The 19,760-nt window shown below is 40.4% G+C and overlaps 1 protein-coding gene across 1 annotated transcript; it reads right to left on the bottom strand.

Moving 5' to 3' along the window:
* Nucleotides 1-95: 95 nt before the first annotated feature.
* On the bottom strand, nucleotides 96-17,696 carry LOC124875925 (forkhead box protein O1-A-like). The gene is made up of 3 exons (XM_047378355.1): nucleotides 16,801-17,696; nucleotides 3,873-4,064; nucleotides 96-3,752 (listed from the first exon to the last, which is right to left on the bottom strand). The coding sequence occupies exons 1-3, from the start codon at nucleotides 17,356-17,358 to the stop codon at nucleotides 2,583-2,585; spliced, it is 1,920 nt and encodes a 639-aa protein (XP_047234311.1). The 5' UTR covers nucleotides 17,359-17,696; the 3' UTR covers nucleotides 96-2,582.
* Nucleotides 17,697-19,760: the final 2,064 nt, after the last annotated feature.

Below are 19,760 nucleotides of genomic sequence, written 5' to 3'. Positions count from 1 at the left end.
CATTTTCCATACTCTATGGATACAGTGGTGCAAAGAGAACATACTTACACAGCATCAAAAGTGTTAGTGTTGTATAATAAAGACAGACACGGATGGAATTTTTTTTTTTCATTTATTAGCAAGAAGGGTTTAAATATGGAATGATATAAACAAAAACATCAATCTTTCAAAGATAACTGAATGTAGAGGCTTTAAAATGTTTATATTAATTGCCTCCAAATAAAATATTGTTAAAGATTACATCTTAAAATCTTTCTTTACCTTAATGAATGTTAAAGGTTTCAACAAATCTTGAGTGAAGTTTTGTTAAATAGTTCCAAATTTAACAAGACACCTTTCAACAGGTTGAAGATCAATAGAAATGTATGATTTCACACCAAATGACAATTGATTTTAAGTTATTACACCACAAAGTATTTATTAAATGTTGATGGCTATAATCCTATAAGCAGAATAAATACCATGACGCCTCACTCTAGCACAAATGTAACTTAAATCTCATAATCAAAAAATAAGACAGAAAACCATGCAATTTTTCAATACAATAAGTGAAAAATGAGTGCAAAGTCAGAACCTGACTTATTGAGGATACAGCTGTAAAATCTCTTCAATACTTCAGAGGTAAAACATTTCGAGGTATGATGGTCATATATACATTTCTATAGTTTGGACTGAAATATGTAAACAACCTGTCTGATACATATTTAACTATGTTCCAGTTAAGTGAGAAGTACTGTTGCTAGAGCTCATATACAAAACACAAACACCAATGAAATTACAGCCTTTACAAGATTTAACGTCTGTAAGACAGTGAAGGCACAGAGGAGAGGCATTCATCTTCAGGTTTAGTTGAGCAAGTATTTGGTGCAACATTTAATCAGCACTGCATCCTTTATTATAATGATTGAACAATGGTTAGCCTTATCTAGTTTTATGAATATGACCATCCAATCATAAACATCTGTTTTCTCACTATATGAAACAGGCATTCCATCATTAGCCTTTTAAAAACCTTCATTTCTTTAGAAAGACATTAAAATGTTGGAATTAAATTTAAATCCACAGTTTGTCTAAGAAGGCCTTTTAGCAAGATAACCATTATTGAGAAAAAACAAAATGTATTATTTACTACATAAAAACATTAATAAACATATAAGAATAACAGTCACAATTGGTTGAAAGATATGTAACTTTAAAAAAATATATAAAACATACAGGGTGGCATTTCTTCTGTTTCTGTGATATCCTTTGTTGTGAGAAGTTTGATATAAATGAAAAAACAGCAACTCTAATACAACTCATCCTTTTGTACACAGCATATTCACATACATTTACACAGCAGCTCGGGACAAGGAGGAATCTACCATGTATAATCCAAGAAAATGATTATAGAAATACCTTCATACAGAATGTAAATGCTGAGGTGATTTCAGATATTCTGCTCCTGCTTGGCTGTTTCAAAAAAAAGGTTCTGCTGCTGGTAACTGGCTTTCCAAAGACTCGCGAATTTGTTGTTTCCCTCAATGAAGGTTGTAAAGTATCTGCAACAGGGGGTTCTAAATAATATTAACAATATTCCCCTATCCAGTGCATGTGCTTCCATAGTATGGGTAGTCCATGTCCCCACTTTACACTTGGGTCATGGCAAAAGCATCATTGAGCCGGTCGTCAACTTCCTGCAGGCTCTGATTAGAATAAACCTCCACCTCATCTGTTAAACACCACTTACCCCCATACCTGCCTTGCTTTTAAATGGCTCACAAATAAGAACACTCAAGCTTTACCCTTCTCTGCTACTGTTAGTGTAAAATATGTAATTTGATTTCCAGCTATGTCAAAAAGTGTGTGGCCACAGCTTTGAGATGCTTTGAGATGCCACATATGTTGCAGGAAATAATAACGTTACCTCTCTGCACATCTGGATACTTAACATTTTTAGATGTACAGCTAAATTCCACCATCATCTATTGGTCAATCATATCCAGAAAGATTTTATTTAGAATAACATTTTCAAGTCCTTTTGATGAAACCTTAAATTCTGCACTTTTGTTTCCTGTATTTGCTTCAAAGTCCCTGTAGTTCTTATTACTGGACAAACAACTGCTGAACAGATCACTCTAAATCAGTGTTGCTCAGATTGAAAACAAATCATTCATTTTATGAAGATGACTTATATGGCCAGGTGATTTCTTCAGACTTTTTGTATTTAACAGTGTAAAAATAAACTATATCTGTTTTCATTTTTAACTAATATTTGTACATAAGACTTATTTCTTGGCTTATGCAGGGATGTCTTCCAAATAGTTCTGCAATGATCTATGGTAAATGGTAAATGGCCTGAACCTGAATAGTGCTTTATCAAGTCCCCAGAGACCCCAAAGCGCTTGACACTACAATCGGTCATTCACCCATTCATACACACATTCACACACTGACAGTGGTAAGCTACATCTACAATAGAGACATGCTTTTCATAGTCATTTTGTGTAGAAAATTATGATTTTTTTTATTTACACATTTCTCTTGTGTGCTGCCAACCAAGATGGAGCTAATTCCACCTCCTTCTCTTCCTCTTAAGCATCCTAACCTGACACCCAGCTGTGCGTGGTGTTCTTTACCCTCTGGGGAAACCCATGAGGTCCAGCTGCGGGGTCAAAATTGAAGTCTAGAGCCCCACCGTCCATCAGGGTGTCATGGAGGACCGTCTCCAGGTCACATTCCAACTTCTCGATGGACATGTTGTCTAGGTCACTTGGCAACCGTTCCTGATGATGGCTGTGAGGTTGAACTGAGTTTAGTTCCATGTAGCTGTTGGTGTAGCTTGCTGAAAAGTCATTAGTGTGTGCTGGATGTCCTTGAGGAGGCTGCATACATGTCCTCAGCCTGTTCAGTCGTTGAGGGGCCCCTGAGAGACTAGTCAGACTAGTCAGGGGTATCATATTACAAGTATTCAAGTCTCTTGAGGGAGCAGGACCATGGCTTTGTATAGTTTGTGGGTTTACATGTAGTCCTGTGTGACTCTGAGGGGGGATTATCATTTTAATACCAGTATGACCCCCTATGTGGTTGTGACTGCTGTAAGCGGACATGAGACCACTTACCCTGCCAGTGTCAGACATTCTTCTGTCACTGCAAGGCACTATGTCCCTACTGGTGCCTGCATCAGCGGTCAGTAGCTCTTTGAGGAGCCCTGCTGGAGAGATATACTGGTTCTCATAAACTCCGAAGCCAGGCTTGTTCTCTGGAAGTGTTTGCATGGGAACAGGGGACAGGGAGTTCAGCCTAACCTGGCTGTACATTGACTTATTGAAGTCCTGGCTCAAGCCAGAAGAGCTATATGAGGTGCACTGAAGCCTGGCAGTGTTTGAGGAATGTGGAGAGTCCGAGCCTAGCTGGGGGGCTTTGGGAGACAGCAGGTGGAGGTTATCCAGCAAACTCTCCATGACCCGCTCTGACCCATGCTGGCACATGGATCCAGACACCTCTGACAGGCTGGGAAGGGCGGAGGTTATCTTGGTCCCGGACGCTGCGGGAAACAACATGTGTCCGTCAGCCTCCACAAGATCCTCCTGCTCCAAAGGGAATGGTGAACGGCGTCCACTTAGAGTGCTGGCGTCGGAGCTGGTACGTGTTCTGAAGGAGCTCCAGGCTTCAAAGTCCTCATTGTTGTGGGAGTTTGGGCTTCCCAGCCAGTTAGAGTACTGAGAGCCAGGGCTGCTTCCTTCCCCCTCGATGGCTTCCTGTAAAGACATCTAAGGACAGAAAAAGGCATGAAAAGCTCCCACAGGCTGTTATTACTACCAAGGTGTTGTAAACAGGGATACAAGCTGACATGGCACATGGAGTTATATTGTTCTTCGAAGACCTTCTACCTTTTTCTTAGTGGCTCTTCCTCTGCTCTTGACAAACTTGTTGTTGTTGTCCATGGAGACAGCTCTGCGTCGAGGTGACTTTCCATTCTTTCCTCCTTCGGGATTAAGCATCCACCAGGAGCTTTTTCCTGTCCCCTCGTTCTGTAAGCGCACGAAGCGGCTGTGCAGGGACAGGTTGTGCCTGATGGAGTTCTGAATAGAAAAGAAAACAAAGTTTATAGTTTTTTAGAGAAAAATACATGTTAAAGTAAGCTTGGCAGAGTTTGGTATTTAACGTTTGGTCAGAGATTTCTTAAATGCATGGAAAACATGACATTCTTTCTTTTTCTTGTGCTTAAGAACCACAGATTCTTTCAAAAAGAATTCAAAGTTCTCTAGATGCAGTAAAATGGTCCTTCAAAAAATGTTGTACTACTGCATATATTCAACATTAGTACTACTTCATGCCACCATGCTCTTTTTGAAGGAAAGTACCTTGTGGTAATCATTCCAAACAGGCCATGCTTGTTAAATCTTTTTCACTGTACCGCCATGAACTTTAAAATTTTGCATGTTAAATGAAAAGTCTCTGATGTAGCTCTTGGGGATTTTGCACTTGTTCTGACCCTGTGCTGAACTTTGTGTGATAAGGCCGTTGGTGAACATTATGACTGGTTCAACCAAAGTAAGTAGAAGTGCCAAAAAACCTCATTGGCTTTGTAGATACTTATGAAATGCATGATTCCATCTACTGTAAAACAACATATTGCTTGGCACTGGTGCTATAGACTTAAAAAATTTTACCTTCAGGAAAAGGGCTTCATTATTTATGTGTTTATTGAATATTTTGTCTTCCTTCATTTTCTTGTTTTAACTTACCTTTGTTTTGTTTTTTTATAAACCTAGTTTGTTGTTTGTAAAGTACTTATTGCATGTGATAATACTGTTTGTAATACTTGTTTGGTCCAGTCAGATATATAGAACCGTACAAAATATTCTCGCACACCTTTTCACATTTTGTCACACCACAACTGCAAACTTCAGTATATTTTATTGCGATTCTATTGCCTTGCCACAGGTTCTCATTTAGGTTTAGGTCTGGACTGTGACTGAGCCATTCTATATCTAACATGTGAATATGCTTTGATCTAAATCATTCTGTTGTCGCTCTGGATGCAGGTTTAAGCTCGCTGAATCCTGATCCTAGTCTCTAATGTCCAGCCCACAATGTGCAAATTCAAATTGTGCAGGACTTAAAAGACGCCATACTACGCAAGCTCGATATGATAGTAACTACTGTCTCAAAGGAAGATGCCAGACTGCTCAACTTGTGGCTGCAGTAGAATCCCATCAGAAAGGTCAGACACTGATGAGAAGGAGTGGAGGCTGAGGGAAAGGAGACATACTGTAGGTAGAAGCGGCTGGGGAAAAGAGGACCAAAATCAATGTCACACTGCATGACTTTCCCACAGAAATATTAAACATTGGTTGATATTTGTCTTTGGTTGTCAGAGAACTGAAGGATGGGGTGTCTGTGACCACTGACCTCTGATTCAAGGCCACAACCAAAGGTTACCTATCACAACAAACGTTTTAGTCTAAGAGGGCTGATAGCACAGCGTGAACATGGCATTGCAGGTTGTCTATCAGAATCACCCAGTATTTAGCTCCATCCATCTTCCCATCACCTCTGACCAGCTTCCCTGTCCCTGCTAAAGAAAACCCTCCCCTCTGCATGATGCTACCACTTCCATGTTTTATCATGGGAATGGTGTGTTCATACTGTTCTGCTTGTGGGTTTTTATTATTATCTAACTTCAGTATTATTTGACCAAGGCACTTGCTGTGCCTCCTAGTTGGCTTGTGGCAAATTGCAAAAGACACGTCTTAAGACTTGCATTCGACAGTAACTTTCTTCCTATATGACTATGACTAATTAATTTTTAGGAATTCTGAAGGCAATCGGTTGAACTGGATTTTTATTTGGTAGTAAATCGGTTTAATACAAATGCACACCACACACTTCCGATTTTTGATAACAAAACTATTGTTATTTTTCTTCCACTTCACAATTATAAGCTACTTTGGATGGTTTAATCATTTGTTTTATTTGCACAGACATATCACACCTCTCACTTCTATCTTCTGCTATAAACTGCAAGTTTTAGGTTTAAAATACAGAAGACAATGGATCATTTTCATGACAACTGCTGGATAAACTCATAAAGATCATATGTTATATGTGTCAAACTCGTACTCGTCGTCTTCCGCTTATCTGGGACCGGGTCACGAGGGCAGCAGACTCAGCAGAGACGCCCAGACGTCCCTCTCCCCAGACACCTCTTCCAGCTCCTGCGGGTGGAGCCCAAGGCGTTCCCAGGCCAGCCGAGAGACATAGTCCCTCCAGCGTGTCCTGGGCCGTCCCCTGGGCCTCCTCCCGGTGGGACGTGCCTGGAACACCTCCCGAGGAAGGCGTCCAGGAGGCATCCAGTATAGATGCCTGAGCCACCTCAACTGGCTCCTCCCTGCGGAGGAAGCTCATTTCAGCCGCTTGTATCCGGGATCTCGTTCTTTCGGTCATGACCCAAAGTTCATGGCCATAAGTGAGGGTAGGAACGTAGACCGACCGGTAAATTGAGAGCTTTGCTTGTGTCAAACTTTTACAGGTAAAGCAATAATTCAGACTAGTCTGGACCAGCTTAGTCAGTTTCTTTGTATGCGGCCACATTTGTTCTTGTCAAAGCATGTGCACCACGAAAACCAACATTCAAATCATTTCCTTTAATGCTATGTTGTGAGCCCTAAAAATGACCCAGATGATTCTCCTGTGGGAAAACTTTGTCAGGAAGACAAACAGCATGAGTTGAATGAGTGAAAGCCATGCAGCACAGCTCTCTCTAGACAAAATCTGGTCCCGATATGACGCTCTGGACGGTGGGTGTAATGAAAGACTTACATGCAACACAACATGCACCAGCAGGGAATTTCCCCTAAATAACTATGTGAGCTTTTACTAAAGCCAGATGTCCTGAACCACAGGATTCAACAGGGATGCAGAAAGAATTGAGATAAAGGCATTCATAGTTAAACGTATAGGTGGATTATCTGAATCTTGGTCCTACATAATGTTTTAGTCAGCTTAATGACCCACGTCCACTGATTTAATTTAAACAAATTGAATTATGCATTTAGAAAATAGTGAAGCTTTCTTTAAAAATTGCTAGATCCAGACTAATATGGCCACTCCTATAGGAAGGTGTTCAGCCTCAACCTACACATACATGAAAATAGGATTAGGCCCACTGGGAATTTTTACAGAGCAAGGAGAGGTTACCAGGTTCACAGCGAAGATGGGGAGGGTGAGAAACACAGAGTATGTTTTCAGCCTGCAGAGGTGGGGTCACTGAGTTCGCCGTGTGCTAAACTTGAGCTGCTCAACCGTGCGCTGACTGAGACATGCAAACAGGTTGCATCGAAAAGGCGATGAAAGGAGGAGAATAGTCCGATGTGGCAAAGTTAAGGGTTTTGACCTGTTTGGTGACTCACCATAACAGCCCGACGACCCCACTCCTTCTCTTCCACAGACTCCTTTTTAAAAAAAATAAGGCTTCCTGTGTCAGAGGACATCCTGCACATGGAGGCTGAACACACTAAAGGTGGAGTTATCGCTTTCTGCACGGCCACAAAGTGCAGCGTTCATTCTGACATTTATTCATTCTATCTGTGACCTTTTCTCTATTTTTCTCCGTTTTCAGATTATCTCAATCTGTAACTGAAGACAGGAAATGAGTCATTATTGGAGGACCTGAGGTCTCAGCAGTTTGCAGCACAGACTCAATATGAACACCAATTTTTATTCCATCAACCAAGAGACATGCCTTGGGCGGAGATCTGCATCCACAATAGAGGGGCTTTCTCCCCTTGGCCTGAGATAATCCTTGTCCTTGACAGATCTCACCTCAGACCTTTGAGAACAAAAGACATCCTCACTGCTCCACTAATTTAGGAGCTTTACACACATTATTACAGCCTGACCCAAGGTGGCCTGTTTTATTGTTGCTAAATATCTTTCTAATCCTGTGGGCCTCATTTTTAATGGACTTTGAAATATGTGCTCTCAGGATATGGTAATTTTTCTGACTGTAAGCCAAGATTCCCGCACAATTTGTCACAGAATTACCTTACATTCCAACCTGATTTGTTGAGATTTTATGTGATAAACCAACAGGAAGTGAAGGCTAAAAGACTATCTGGTTTAAATATTTTTCTAACAAATACAACTCGGAAAAGTGTGGCCGTCATTTGTATTCTAACCTCCTTTATTCTGTTTACCCCTAAATAAAATCCAGTGCAACAATTCCCTTCAAGGTAAGGAGAGCATTAATCAAATAAGCAGATAAGATGTGTGAGAACTCTGGAGGAGCTGCATAGATCCACTGCTCAGTTGCACTTCCCAACCACAACACATCCTGTTTTCAGTTGGTTTTAAACCATGACAGAGACACAGCTGGAAGGAAGAAGTGGCCATGGTCAGGTGAAACCAAAATCAAAGTTTTTGGCCTTCAAATGCTATGTGAGCCGAAAAAATTGAACCACACATCAGCCTGAAAACCTCAGTCCAACAATGAAACTTGGTGGTGACAGGATCATGCTGTGGGGATGATTTCATTTGGAAGGGACAAGGGAGATGGTCAGAGTTGTTATGAAGATGGATGGAGTCCTGGTTGACAACAATCCTAAACATACTTCCAGAGATACAATGAAATGGTTTGGATCACAGCATTTTCATGTGTTAAAACGGACCAGTCAAAGTCCAGATCTAATTCCAACTGAGTCTCTGTGTCAAGAATTAAAAATGTATGTTATCACATCCTCTCTTTAAAAACTGGCAGAAGCTGAGCTATTATAGCTAAGAATCAGAATCAGAATCAGCTTTATTGCCAAGTTCGTACATACACACAAGGAATTTGCCTCCGGTACACTTTGCTCTTTTGTTCTGTTTTTGCATTACGGAATATACAAATTTACAATTTACAATTTACAATGTACAATATACAATGTACAATGCAATATTCTGCATTACAGAATATACAGAAGGAAGGACAAAAATGTAAATTTCTGGTTGTGCAAAGCTTGTGCATACCTCAAAAGAGTTGCAGTTGTAGCTGCAGCTGCAGCAAAAGATGGATAGAAAATTTTAACCTAGAGGAAAGAAATACTAATTGATTCCACATTTTCATATTTTTATTGGTATAATGTTTTTTAAATTATTTATTATTTTTCTTTCAGTTTCAAATTATGCACTACCTTGTGTTGGTCTATCACATACAGTTCATTGGGGGGGTTCATTGGCTAGTAAACAAAATATTTTCAAGTGCTGCATCTGATGCAAAATGGCAGCGAAATGAACAATACGTAACTACTTGCAGCTACTTAGCTCAGGTTCTTAGTAGAACCTGAGCTTCTTTGCCTCAAAATGACCCGGTGACCTCTGCGTCATCTGTGTCCAGATATCAGCACGAGGAGCTGCGGCTGCTGCTGCATTAAAGGAGTCCTCACGCTGGACTTCAAAACAATGGAAGTGACACAGCTGCTGTTTCTTGTGTAGCGAAGCATGAGGCTTGCTGTAACGGTCGCAGGATAAATACACAAACAAGGCCCAGTTGCAGCAACAGGTGCAACCACAGTGCAAGTGGCCTCACTTGCAATTAATCCAAACATGCTAAACTAAGCACAAGACCCAAACCACAGACAGGACAGCAGAACTCCCAGGAGACACACTGCTGAGGGCTGCAGCCTCTTACATTAAGAAGTTGGCATTGTGTTTATGATTTGGGCTTTTATTTAATTAATCATAACAACAGGAGGATAGATAGATAGATAGATAGATAGATAGATAGATAGATAGATAGATAGATAGATAGATAGATAGATAGATAGATAGATAGATAGATAGATAGATAGATAGATAGATAGATAGATAGATAGATAGATAGATAGATAGATAGATAGATAGATAGATAGATAGATAGATAGATAGATAGATAGATAGATAGATAGATAGATAGATAGATAGATAGATAGATAGATAGATAGATAGATAGATAGATAGATAGATAGATAGATAGATAGATAGATAGATAGATAGATAGATAGATAGATAGATAGATAGATAGATAGATAGATAGATAGATAGATAGATAGATAAATTATTAATCTACATGTAGTTGTCACTTCCTTTTTATTTAAAGTTCTTGTAGCTAATTACCTGTCAAGCCTTCTCTTTAAATACTTCATTGTTTTATGTCAATGATGCATGCCTCATGTGGGTTGCTGCTTTTGTCCAAAAGGCTTTCACCTATCAATTGTAGAAAATGAGGAAATACTGACTAATTATGCATGTTTCAAATACACATTACTGGTCAAATAATGAAGAAGAGAAGCCTGTTTCCTGACATTGTATTTACTTCTCATTTGTTTGCAAAGATGAGAAGAAAATACCATCTATGACTGTTTTCAGAATTATGAGGGGGTAGCGAAAATTGTTATTAAGATGTTATTGATACTGTATGAATTACCCATAGAACCAGTGAAGCTTGATTGAATCTTTATTTTTGCTGAAGGAATCAAGAAATCGCCTAAACAGGACCTGTCTGACAACATGAAGCAGGCCAAACAATCTCAAAAAGCAACACAGAATGCTTATACTTTTGCGACACTCAAAAATGGTGATAGTAGTGTGATGGTCTGGGGCTGCTTTGTAGGGTTCAATACCTGGAACATTTGCTGTAACTGATGGAACCATGAATTCTGCTCTCTACCATCAAAACCCAAGTGAGCCATCAGTTGCTGGCCTGTGCACTTGGGTTATGCAGCAGGAGACTGGTCCAAAGAACACCACAAAGTCCACCTATGAATGGCTAAAATAATGCAAAATAAAGGTTTGGGAGTGGCCTAGTCAAAGTCCCAACTTAAATTTAGAATGAGATGCTGTGGCATGAGCCCTCCTCACTGCATTTTGTATTTACTCAGGTTATCTTTGATATTAAAATTAGTTTATCTGAATATTCAATACTTGTTTTTAGTTGTTGTATAAACAAACTAATTTGTTGTATAAACAAACTAATTTGTTGTATAAGCAAAAGAAAATCAAATTTGCAAAGAATTGAAGTTTGGAGCAAATGATTCTGAGTCAGAACCTTCTTGTATCATGGACCTGCCACTACAAAGCTGTCAGAAATCTAATGTAAATAAAAGGAATAGAAAAGTACAAAACACTTGCTGAGATTACAGAGAAAGGACAAGCCACTTCCTGACAGTGTCTTCCTGTGCACACACACCCCCCCCCCCTCTCCCTCTGACCCCGGATGTGTAAGCGTGGGACCTCAGCTGCCTGTTGCAGGGCGGTAAAATAAAAAAGGCCCGCTGAAGCGAGAGAGCACTGCAGCGTGGTGTGGAGAGCCTGTTCCCTTCTGACGACTCCACAGACAAAGGCAGGCTGCTTTATTAACACCGAGCATTAAAGGAGTGACCTACTTCCAAAGTCGAGTGGCATAAAGGAACGGGTAGCTTGTGTTATGGGTTCAACTTCAGATAAACAAAGAAGAGTCACACGTAGCAGATATTCTGACTTGAGACAACCACAAGCTTAGCAACAGTAGGGAAAAAACAACAACAACTTAGTTATATTTTCATTTCTAAACTTGATTTCCTGGCCTTCTGTTGACCCCTGTTTTTTTCTGCCCAGTATATTTAGGGTCAAGTTTGTTTGGATGAAGAATAAAAAATACAGTAGGGGATTATTATCCCATGTAAGCTGGAGGACAATGCAGAGATCCACATACCACAGATTCCTCTGACTCGCATGTGTAGACAACAGACTGTACACAGACTGCTGCCCCCTAACCAACCAGTCAGCTGACTGTTCTTTTCTTTATCTCAAGCCAAATTCACACCTCCTTAAGTCCCTGTCCCAAACTCCCAATTCTCTGGGTGAGTACTAGAAGTGTTTGGTGCCCCTCTTAAAATCAGACACTAGGCAAGGTTTAGATAGGATACCAGCTTGCAGCTCTTCTTTTCTTTAATCATACTTAGTTGATTTGCTCCTCAGCATTAAGTTAAAATGGAAAGAGTAAGGCTAGCCTACCAAAACATGGCTGTCCAATTAAACTGGCAAAGAGAGCACTAATCAGGGCAGCAGCCAAAAGACCATTGTTTGCCCTGGAGGAGCAGCAGAGAGCCACCGCTCAGGTGGGAGAATCTGTTGACTGGACAACTATTTGTCATGCAGGGGCAAGAAGCAGGCCATTATTGAAAGAAAACTATAAGAAGTCGTGTTTCCAGTTTTCCTTGAGCCATGTAGGGGAAAGAGCAACCATGTGGACAAAGGTGCTCTGGTCAGATGAGACCAAAAACAATATGTGTAGCAGCAACCAGCACTGCACATCACCCAACTACAACATTACTTCTTATAATGGCAGCATCATGCTGTGGGGATGCATTTTTCAACAGGGACGGGGAAGCTGGTCAGAGTTAATTGAACGCCGGAGGGGCAATCCTAAAAGAAAATCTGTTAATCACAAGTATTACTGTTTCTGTTTTTTTAATGGATTGAACAGTGCTCCATGAAAGTTTAGGATATTATTTTATAACCTAACCCTACTTTAAACCTTCCTGGCTTTTCTGTTGTGTTCCTTGGTTAGTTAACCAATGTTTTCTAACAAACCTCAGAGTTCTTGGAGGAACTGCTGTTTACTAGCTTTACTTACTAGCTGACTGCTTAATATTTCTAGATATCAGACAAAAAGGTGCTGAATCCAAACATACACAATTGTCAGGTTTTTATTTGTAAAACATTTGTCACCCGCTATCATTGTCCTTCCACTTCATGTCTATCATATAAAATCCAAATAAAACAAATTGAAGCCTGTGGTTGTAACAGGATTAAAAAGGCACAAAAGTTGAAGGCAGATAAATATTATTTAAATGTATTGTATATTCATAGAGTATACTTGATATGAAGGGGAAATTAAATATACAAATATTTACCATTCAAGCCCTCCATTAGCTTTTCCTAAAACTGAAAGTGCAGTTTGGGTTTTGCTAACTTCACAGAGCCAGTAATGGCTGCTTTCATCAGTTGCTGTTTGTTGATCTGAGGGGTGTTGTTAAAAAGAGGAGCTTTTCCAATGGGCAACTCGCCCCTGCCTGAATAAATACTTTCAGCCTTATCTGCCATTAGTTTCCACAGCGAGTGTACGCAAATATTTGGCACCAGACAGTGCAGAACTGTACCACAGGGGCCCTCTTGACGCCCATGCTAGATGATAGATAAAACCATTTCACAGCAAAACTGCCACCAGATCCATGAAGGGATGCATCCTCATAGCACTGCTACTGATCCAAGATGGCATACAAAAGTAGAAAAATATGCTTAGAAAAAAACCAAAAAACAAAAGCCTGCAAGATGAGCTCAAGGGTTCCACTTCCCTTTCCATCAACGTCACAGTTCGTTGAGAAAAACAGTAGCAGTAAAACACTCAACGTCTGATGCATGCTGAACCCAGGCGCTTTACAAAGCCACCGATATCCCAGGGGAAGCAACCCCCCGCCCCCAGCTCCCTGGGGTCGTCTCTTGTGGCAAAGGTATCACGATCTGTGAGCTGCTCTGACAATTTTTAGAAGGAAAACAAAGAAATCTCCATGATATGGGGGTAGCAGGAAGCTCTAAAGGCACCGGCATCGCCCTCGTCCTGTGCTCCACCCATCACCAGTTTGGAGTGGGTTAATCACAGAGGCTAAAAGTCGACGCCCTCCACCCACCCTGAGGTCAATGGCTTTTCTTCATCTGCCACCACAGGGATTCATGAGGAGACTTACCAGTCCAGACATTTCTTTCAGTATGTGTAAAGAAATGGGACAGGGAATAAGTTAAGGTAAAATAATAGCACATATGTTGTATAAATACATGTACAAAAGTATTCACACCCCTTCAAGTCCAATTTATATAAAATTTCAAATGGATTTCAGCTGCGTTTAATATAATCTCTAGATAAAGATCAAGGAACACAGCAGACAGATAAGGGATAAAGTTGTGGAGAAGTTTAAAGCAGAATTTGGTTATAAAACAATATGGAGGTCCACCTAAACTAAAAGGGAGACCAAGCGCATTAATCAGAGAAGCAAAAAGAGGGACCCATATTAACTTTGATAGAGCTGCAGAGCTCTTTTAAAGATTCCCACCTGATCCACAGCTCAGGTGGGAGAATCCATCAACTGGACAACTACTAACCACGGAAAGAACAGGAAGAAGTTAGCCATTATTAGAAGAAAACCCATAAGATGTCCTATTTTCTGTTTGCAACAAGTCATACAGAGGGCACAGCAAACATTTAGAAGAAGATACTATTGTCAGATGACACCAAAAATGAAATTTCTGGCCAACATGCAAAATGCTGTGTTGCAGCAATAAACATAAAATCCCAATAAAATACATGGAAGCTTATGGATGTAATGTGGCAATGCGTGAAAAACTTTAACGCGTATAGGGCACTATACACTCCCTCTGATCCCTCCAGTTTTTTCCAGCACCACCGCTCATTTTTTGCCGGCTTGGAGATGTTAACACATGGCCCTGTTTTCCATCCACTTGCCAGGAAATGCATCACAGTTCATTGTGGGGGGACTTTAGTGTTTTTTTAACAGGGAAGTGCAAAAATAACTATCAGCCTGTGGTTCCTAAGCCTGGCAGGAGTACCAAGAGTCAGGAATGCAGAGACTGAAGGAAAGATGTGCTGATTTGATATATAACAGACGGTCAGGAGCTTTTGTTCTTGACAAATATCTTTTTTTAGATTTCTTTTTTAATTGGTTCTTCATGGAAGAACTAATTCTTTGTGGTTCTCCATGGAAGAACCATTTTAAGAACAAAATTTTGTGAAAAGTTTAGAAGAGTACATTTTCTGATTCTCTGATGAAAATTGTTAGTTGTTAGACAAAAGTAAAAAAAAAAAAAAAACATGCGTTGGGTGTTAAAGAATTATTAAGAAGCCCTAACTTTGTCCTTACTATAGAGAGTCAACAACACCTCCAAAAGGCCAGAGAAAGGAAACAAAAGGAAGTGATGGGATTAAGAGCAGGGATTCCTTTTTCCAAGCTTTAACATCCGCTGAGGAAACTCTAGAAGACACGGACACAGAGATATGAGCACACAACTCAGGAATGGAGGATGTTTGACGTCGTTCCAGCATCCCCCCATTTTCCCTGCCCCTTCCCCTCCGACACACTCCACAACTCTGATTGAGCTGTTTGCATCGCCTCCAGTTATTGCCGAGGGAGCTTCTACAAAACAACAAAAGAAAAGAAACGAGTGCACAGCGAGTGCACCTTTACATGTACAAAGGTGTGGATTAAGAAAACGAGGGGAAAGGAGTTGTAAGAGAGCCATAAGTCATAGCATGAGATGTGATCAAGCTTTTCACATGAGTGTGTTAAACAATGGGGACTATATTTGCTTGAGGTTCCCCAAAGGCATTTCCTGGCAGCTTTGAAATTACATCTCACGAGAATGCAAGAAGGTTGCAGAAAGCGCAGTGAGGCCAAAATGTACATTTGACTCACGCTTTCTTTGCAAGCTTTAACTTGCCTCATCTTTTTGCCCACTTTTGACTTTTGTCTGCTGGTTAATTTCTATCATTGCTGAGTAATTTCCTCGCCAGGTGGGACAATATAAAACAATGGATGTTTGTGCAGACATGACAACTTGTCTCCCTTCCAGGTTTTAGGAGGGCAGCAGGTTTGACATACCAGTGGAAAGTCAGATTTCATCAAGTCCTACCCTCTCTTACATTCAGTTAACAGACACATCAAAAAGCTGGTTTGACTTTAAAGCTGTAGGAAAGTAGTTATAGTGCTTTTAAAACCCGAAAGTATTTTACTGGGAATTTATTTGATGGGGAGTACCTGCAGAATGAAACTAAGGATTTAGGTCTGGACTTTGACTGGGCCACTCTTACACGTGAATTTGTTTTTATCTAAGCCTTTCCATTGTAGCTCTGATTGTTTAGAGCTGTTGACCTCCTGGAAGGTGAACCTGTGTCAGGTTTTGCAGTTATGTTTTTGACACATTGTTTTACTAGTGGACCAGAAAGCAACATTTCTGCATCATCTGACAAGAGCACCTTATTCCAGGTATTTGCATGTGTCCCATGCATGGCTAGTGGCAACCCCCGACAAGAAGTCTTTTAGATTTTTTTAAACAATTTAAACAGTTCTTACACATATCCATAAAGGCTAGATTTACGGAATACATAACTATTAGATGTGTCGTCCTCCTACCTGAGCTATGGCTCGCTGCAGCTTCTCCAGAGTTGCAATGGGCCTCTTGACTGCGTCTGTATACTGTTTGTTAACTATTTTTTTCTAACAAACCTCTGACAAACCAAGCCTTCACAGAACAGATATTAAACTAAACAATCAGATGAAATCTAATTGCCAATTTTGAGTCCTTTAGGTTTTAGAGGTCCCAGAATAAAGAGGGTGAATGCAAATGCATTTCTGATTTTTATTTATTAAAAGTTTTATAACTTTTTTTCACCATACATGTATGCCCTACTTTGAGTTCTAACAACATAAAATGCCAAATGTATAAATAAATACATTAAAGTTTGTAGTGGTAAAGCAATGACAAAAAGCAGAAGTGAAAAAGTGAATGGGGTGTGAATATTTTTGCAAGGCACCATTTATAACAGGAGGATAAAAACACTCCTTGAATTCTGTTCTGGCTTTTGGTTTGTGGATTATCAGGAGCCCCGTCTGGCCACCTCTGTCCAACCTTTCTGGAAACACCCCTGTTAAAACCTCTCTAGGTTGCACCACAATCATTAAAGCTTGTTATTGTGATTACTAATTCTCACTTTTCGCAAGATTTCGTGCACACTGATAATCTCACCTTCCAGCCCGCAGAGCTGTTGCTGTCTCCCTTATCCTTGAAGTAGGGCACACTTTTGACCATCCAGTCGTAAATCTGGGACAGGGTCAGCCTCTTCTCAGGTGAGCTGTCAATCGCTTTGGTGATGAGGTCCGCGTAGGACATGTTGCCCCAGGCGTTGCGACGGGACGAGCTGATCTTCCTCTGGCCGGAAGCGCCCAAGGATGGGACCCCTGAAGGAGACACCTGTTGCTGAGGCGGCAGCTGCGGACATGGCAGCTGCTGCTGCTGGAGTTGATGATGATGATGATGGTGGTGATGATGAAAAACATTGCAATGGGGTTTCTCCTCGGCGTATTCTTTAAAGTTCTCTTCCAGCAAGCCGAGGTTGCTGACAAACTCTGCGTTTCCTCCCGACTCCTGCTGCACTGACGGCGCCGGGGAGGATGTGTTGGACCCGGCGGGGTCGACGAGATCCGGCCGGGGTAGCGGCCAGGTGCAGGACCGCGGGCGGGTGAGGGGCTCAAAGTCCGGGTCAGTATCGACAGGCTGTACCTGTGGTTGGGGTGCCTCAGCCATGTCTGGGTCACACCGGCGCTGCCCTTTACATCAACGCTCACATACAAATAATTATTGAAACACCAAAAAGTAAAGGCTTACAGATGTAAAAAGGATGCTGCATCCACAGATGGAATCGCAGAAGTTTCCCGTTTATGTGATACAGATTTTCCTCAGGGTTTTGATTGAAGATCACACCTTCCTGCATCCGTAACTGAACTCTGCCGCTCTGTCACGATTAACAAGTAGCCCTGCAGAAGAGTTTGGTGCTGCCTTCACGGTCCGATCGCAGGCTCAATCTTCAGAGCTCCGCAACTTGAGATGCGTTCAATAGCTTGTTGTTGTTGAATCCTGTCTCTGTCAACCCTTTCTTTCAGACTTATACCTATAGGTTACAGTAAAACATTATTTGAACCATGTATTATAGTAGAGTTTAGTTAATTAATTTGAATAATTTTAAGTTGGTACACAAAATACTTTATTAATCCCTTTGGGATTAATAAAGTATTGTTGAATTGAATTGAATTTACAGATCGACCACTGTTTAAAACTTGTGGAATTTGAAAGTTTTCAGAAGCTTTACAGGTGCCTAATCGTTATTGTTACACTTATCAAAAAAAAAAACACAGATATGATTAAAACTTAAATATATATTTTGGAAGTAAAAATCATTGGAAAGGCTGATATGGCACACATACACCGTTGTACAGCTGCTGTACATTGCAAAGTATTCCTATTCCATGCAGTTTTTCCCATTTTGTCACATTACAGCCACAAACATTAATGCATGTGACAAACTTACACAAAGTACCCAAAATTGTGAAGTGGAAGGAAATTGGTTTTCACCTTATTTTAACAAATGAAAATGTGAAAAAATCAGCATGCAGAAGTGGAATTCATCTAATAAAAAATAGTGATTGAATCTTAGTACAAATGCAGCTGGTTTATAAAGGCTGCAAATGTTTGCCAGAGAACATTGGTGAACAAACAGCATTATGAAGACCAAGGAAAAGAGCAGACAAGTCAGGGATAAAGTTGTGGCTGAGCTTAAAGTAAAGTTAGGTTAAAAAACGAAACCATCTCATGGAACACCGTTCAATTCACCATCTGAAAATGAAAAAAGTATGACAGAAATGCAACCCTACCAAGACATGGCTGTCCACCTTAAACTTACATTCTGGGCAAGGAGATCGTTAATCGGTGAAGCAATCTAGAGGCCCATTATAACTGTAGGAGATGCAGAGTTCCACAGCTCAGGTGGTAGCATGTTTCAATAACTATTTGTCATATGCCACAAATCTTTCTTTATAGCCATAAAAGGACAGCTGCTAACAAAAAACTAACACCATCACCCTGAACCCACCATCCACACTGTGAAACATGGTGGTGACAGGAACATGCTGTGGGGGATACTTTTCTTTTCCAAAGACAGGGACGTTGGTCAAAATTGATGGGAAGTGTCAAGAGCTAAATGCAGGCCAGGACAATGCTGGACGAAAACCCATAAGAGCCTGCAAAAAACTGAGACTGTTTGAAAGTTTACCTTCCAACAGGACCAATATAAACACACAAGCTTTTCTGTCCATTTCAGTTGATTGTGGAAAGACTCTTAACAGTTGTGCTACTTTTTGAAGAGGTAGCCAAATATTCTTCACAAATATCTTTTTTCAAAGAGTACAAAGAAGTACAAAGTAACAGTTGAGGTTTTGGTTTTCTGCAAATATCAATATCCAAAACTAATTTGACCAAATAAAAAAAAAAAACGACTAACCTCAAACAATCTTTGTTGGATGTAATTTCTCATCTAGACTACAGCTCTTATTTTAAAATATAATATATTTACAGAGCCTAGTTTGTAAGAGAGTTTGTGTCAGTAGCGCCATCTAGGGCCCAACCTCTAAGATCTTTTAACCAAACTTCTCTTGCACTATACAACACACACAAATAGAAAAAAAGTCAGTGGTGCCAACATCTTATCATGCTTATCACGCTGTTTGAGGAAACGTGAACAAAAAGTGGAAATGGGGTACTTTTAAACATCAACCTGTCATGCACCACTTTTTCAGACAATAGATTGAGTAAAGTGTTTTTAGAGCAGAAGGAATCTGTGTGCCACATTGTTAAGAGCTTGTTTAACTCTAAAAGCACTTCCCGTGCAAAGAATACAAGGTTCAAGGTCTAATGTTTTTACTGTAAACTGAGGCCTGGAGTATGGCACACAGGTTTCAGGTTCTGGATCGTGCGTCTGGGAAAACATTATTAATCACGCTGGTAGGTGTTTGTGAGAACTCAGACACTTACAAAATACAAAAATATTTTCCTCAGCCTATTATTTCCTTTAAAGATCTCTATCCATTAAGAGTATCAGTCATATTGCTGATACATACTACGCATTGCTGAATACTAAGTTCAAAACAAATTTT

Source organism: Girardinichthys multiradiatus, chromosome 11, assembly GCF_021462225.1.
Source record: "Girardinichthys multiradiatus isolate DD_20200921_A chromosome 11, DD_fGirMul_XY1, whole genome shotgun sequence".
Taxonomy (NCBI): Eukaryota; Metazoa; Chordata; class Actinopteri; order Cyprinodontiformes; family Goodeidae; genus Girardinichthys; species Girardinichthys multiradiatus.
Note: the sequence above shows the minus strand (reverse complement) of the source record. Positions and strands in the feature narration are given on the sequence as shown.

Bases quoted from the DNA above. Each gene is read 5' to 3' on its own strand.
- LOC124875925 (XM_047378355.1), bottom strand. From the start codon at position 17,358: ATGGCTGAGGCACCCCAACCACAGGTACAGCCTGTCGATACTGACCCG. The intron at 4,065-16,800 runs GTGAGATTATCA...TTTTCTATTCAG, and splicing joins ACAGCTCTGCGGGCTGGAAG to AACTCCATCAGGCACAACCT. The intron at 3,753-3,872 runs GTAGAAGGTCTT...TTCTGTCCTTAG, and splicing joins GAAGAGCCACTAAGAAAAAG to ATGTCTTTACAGGAAGCCAT.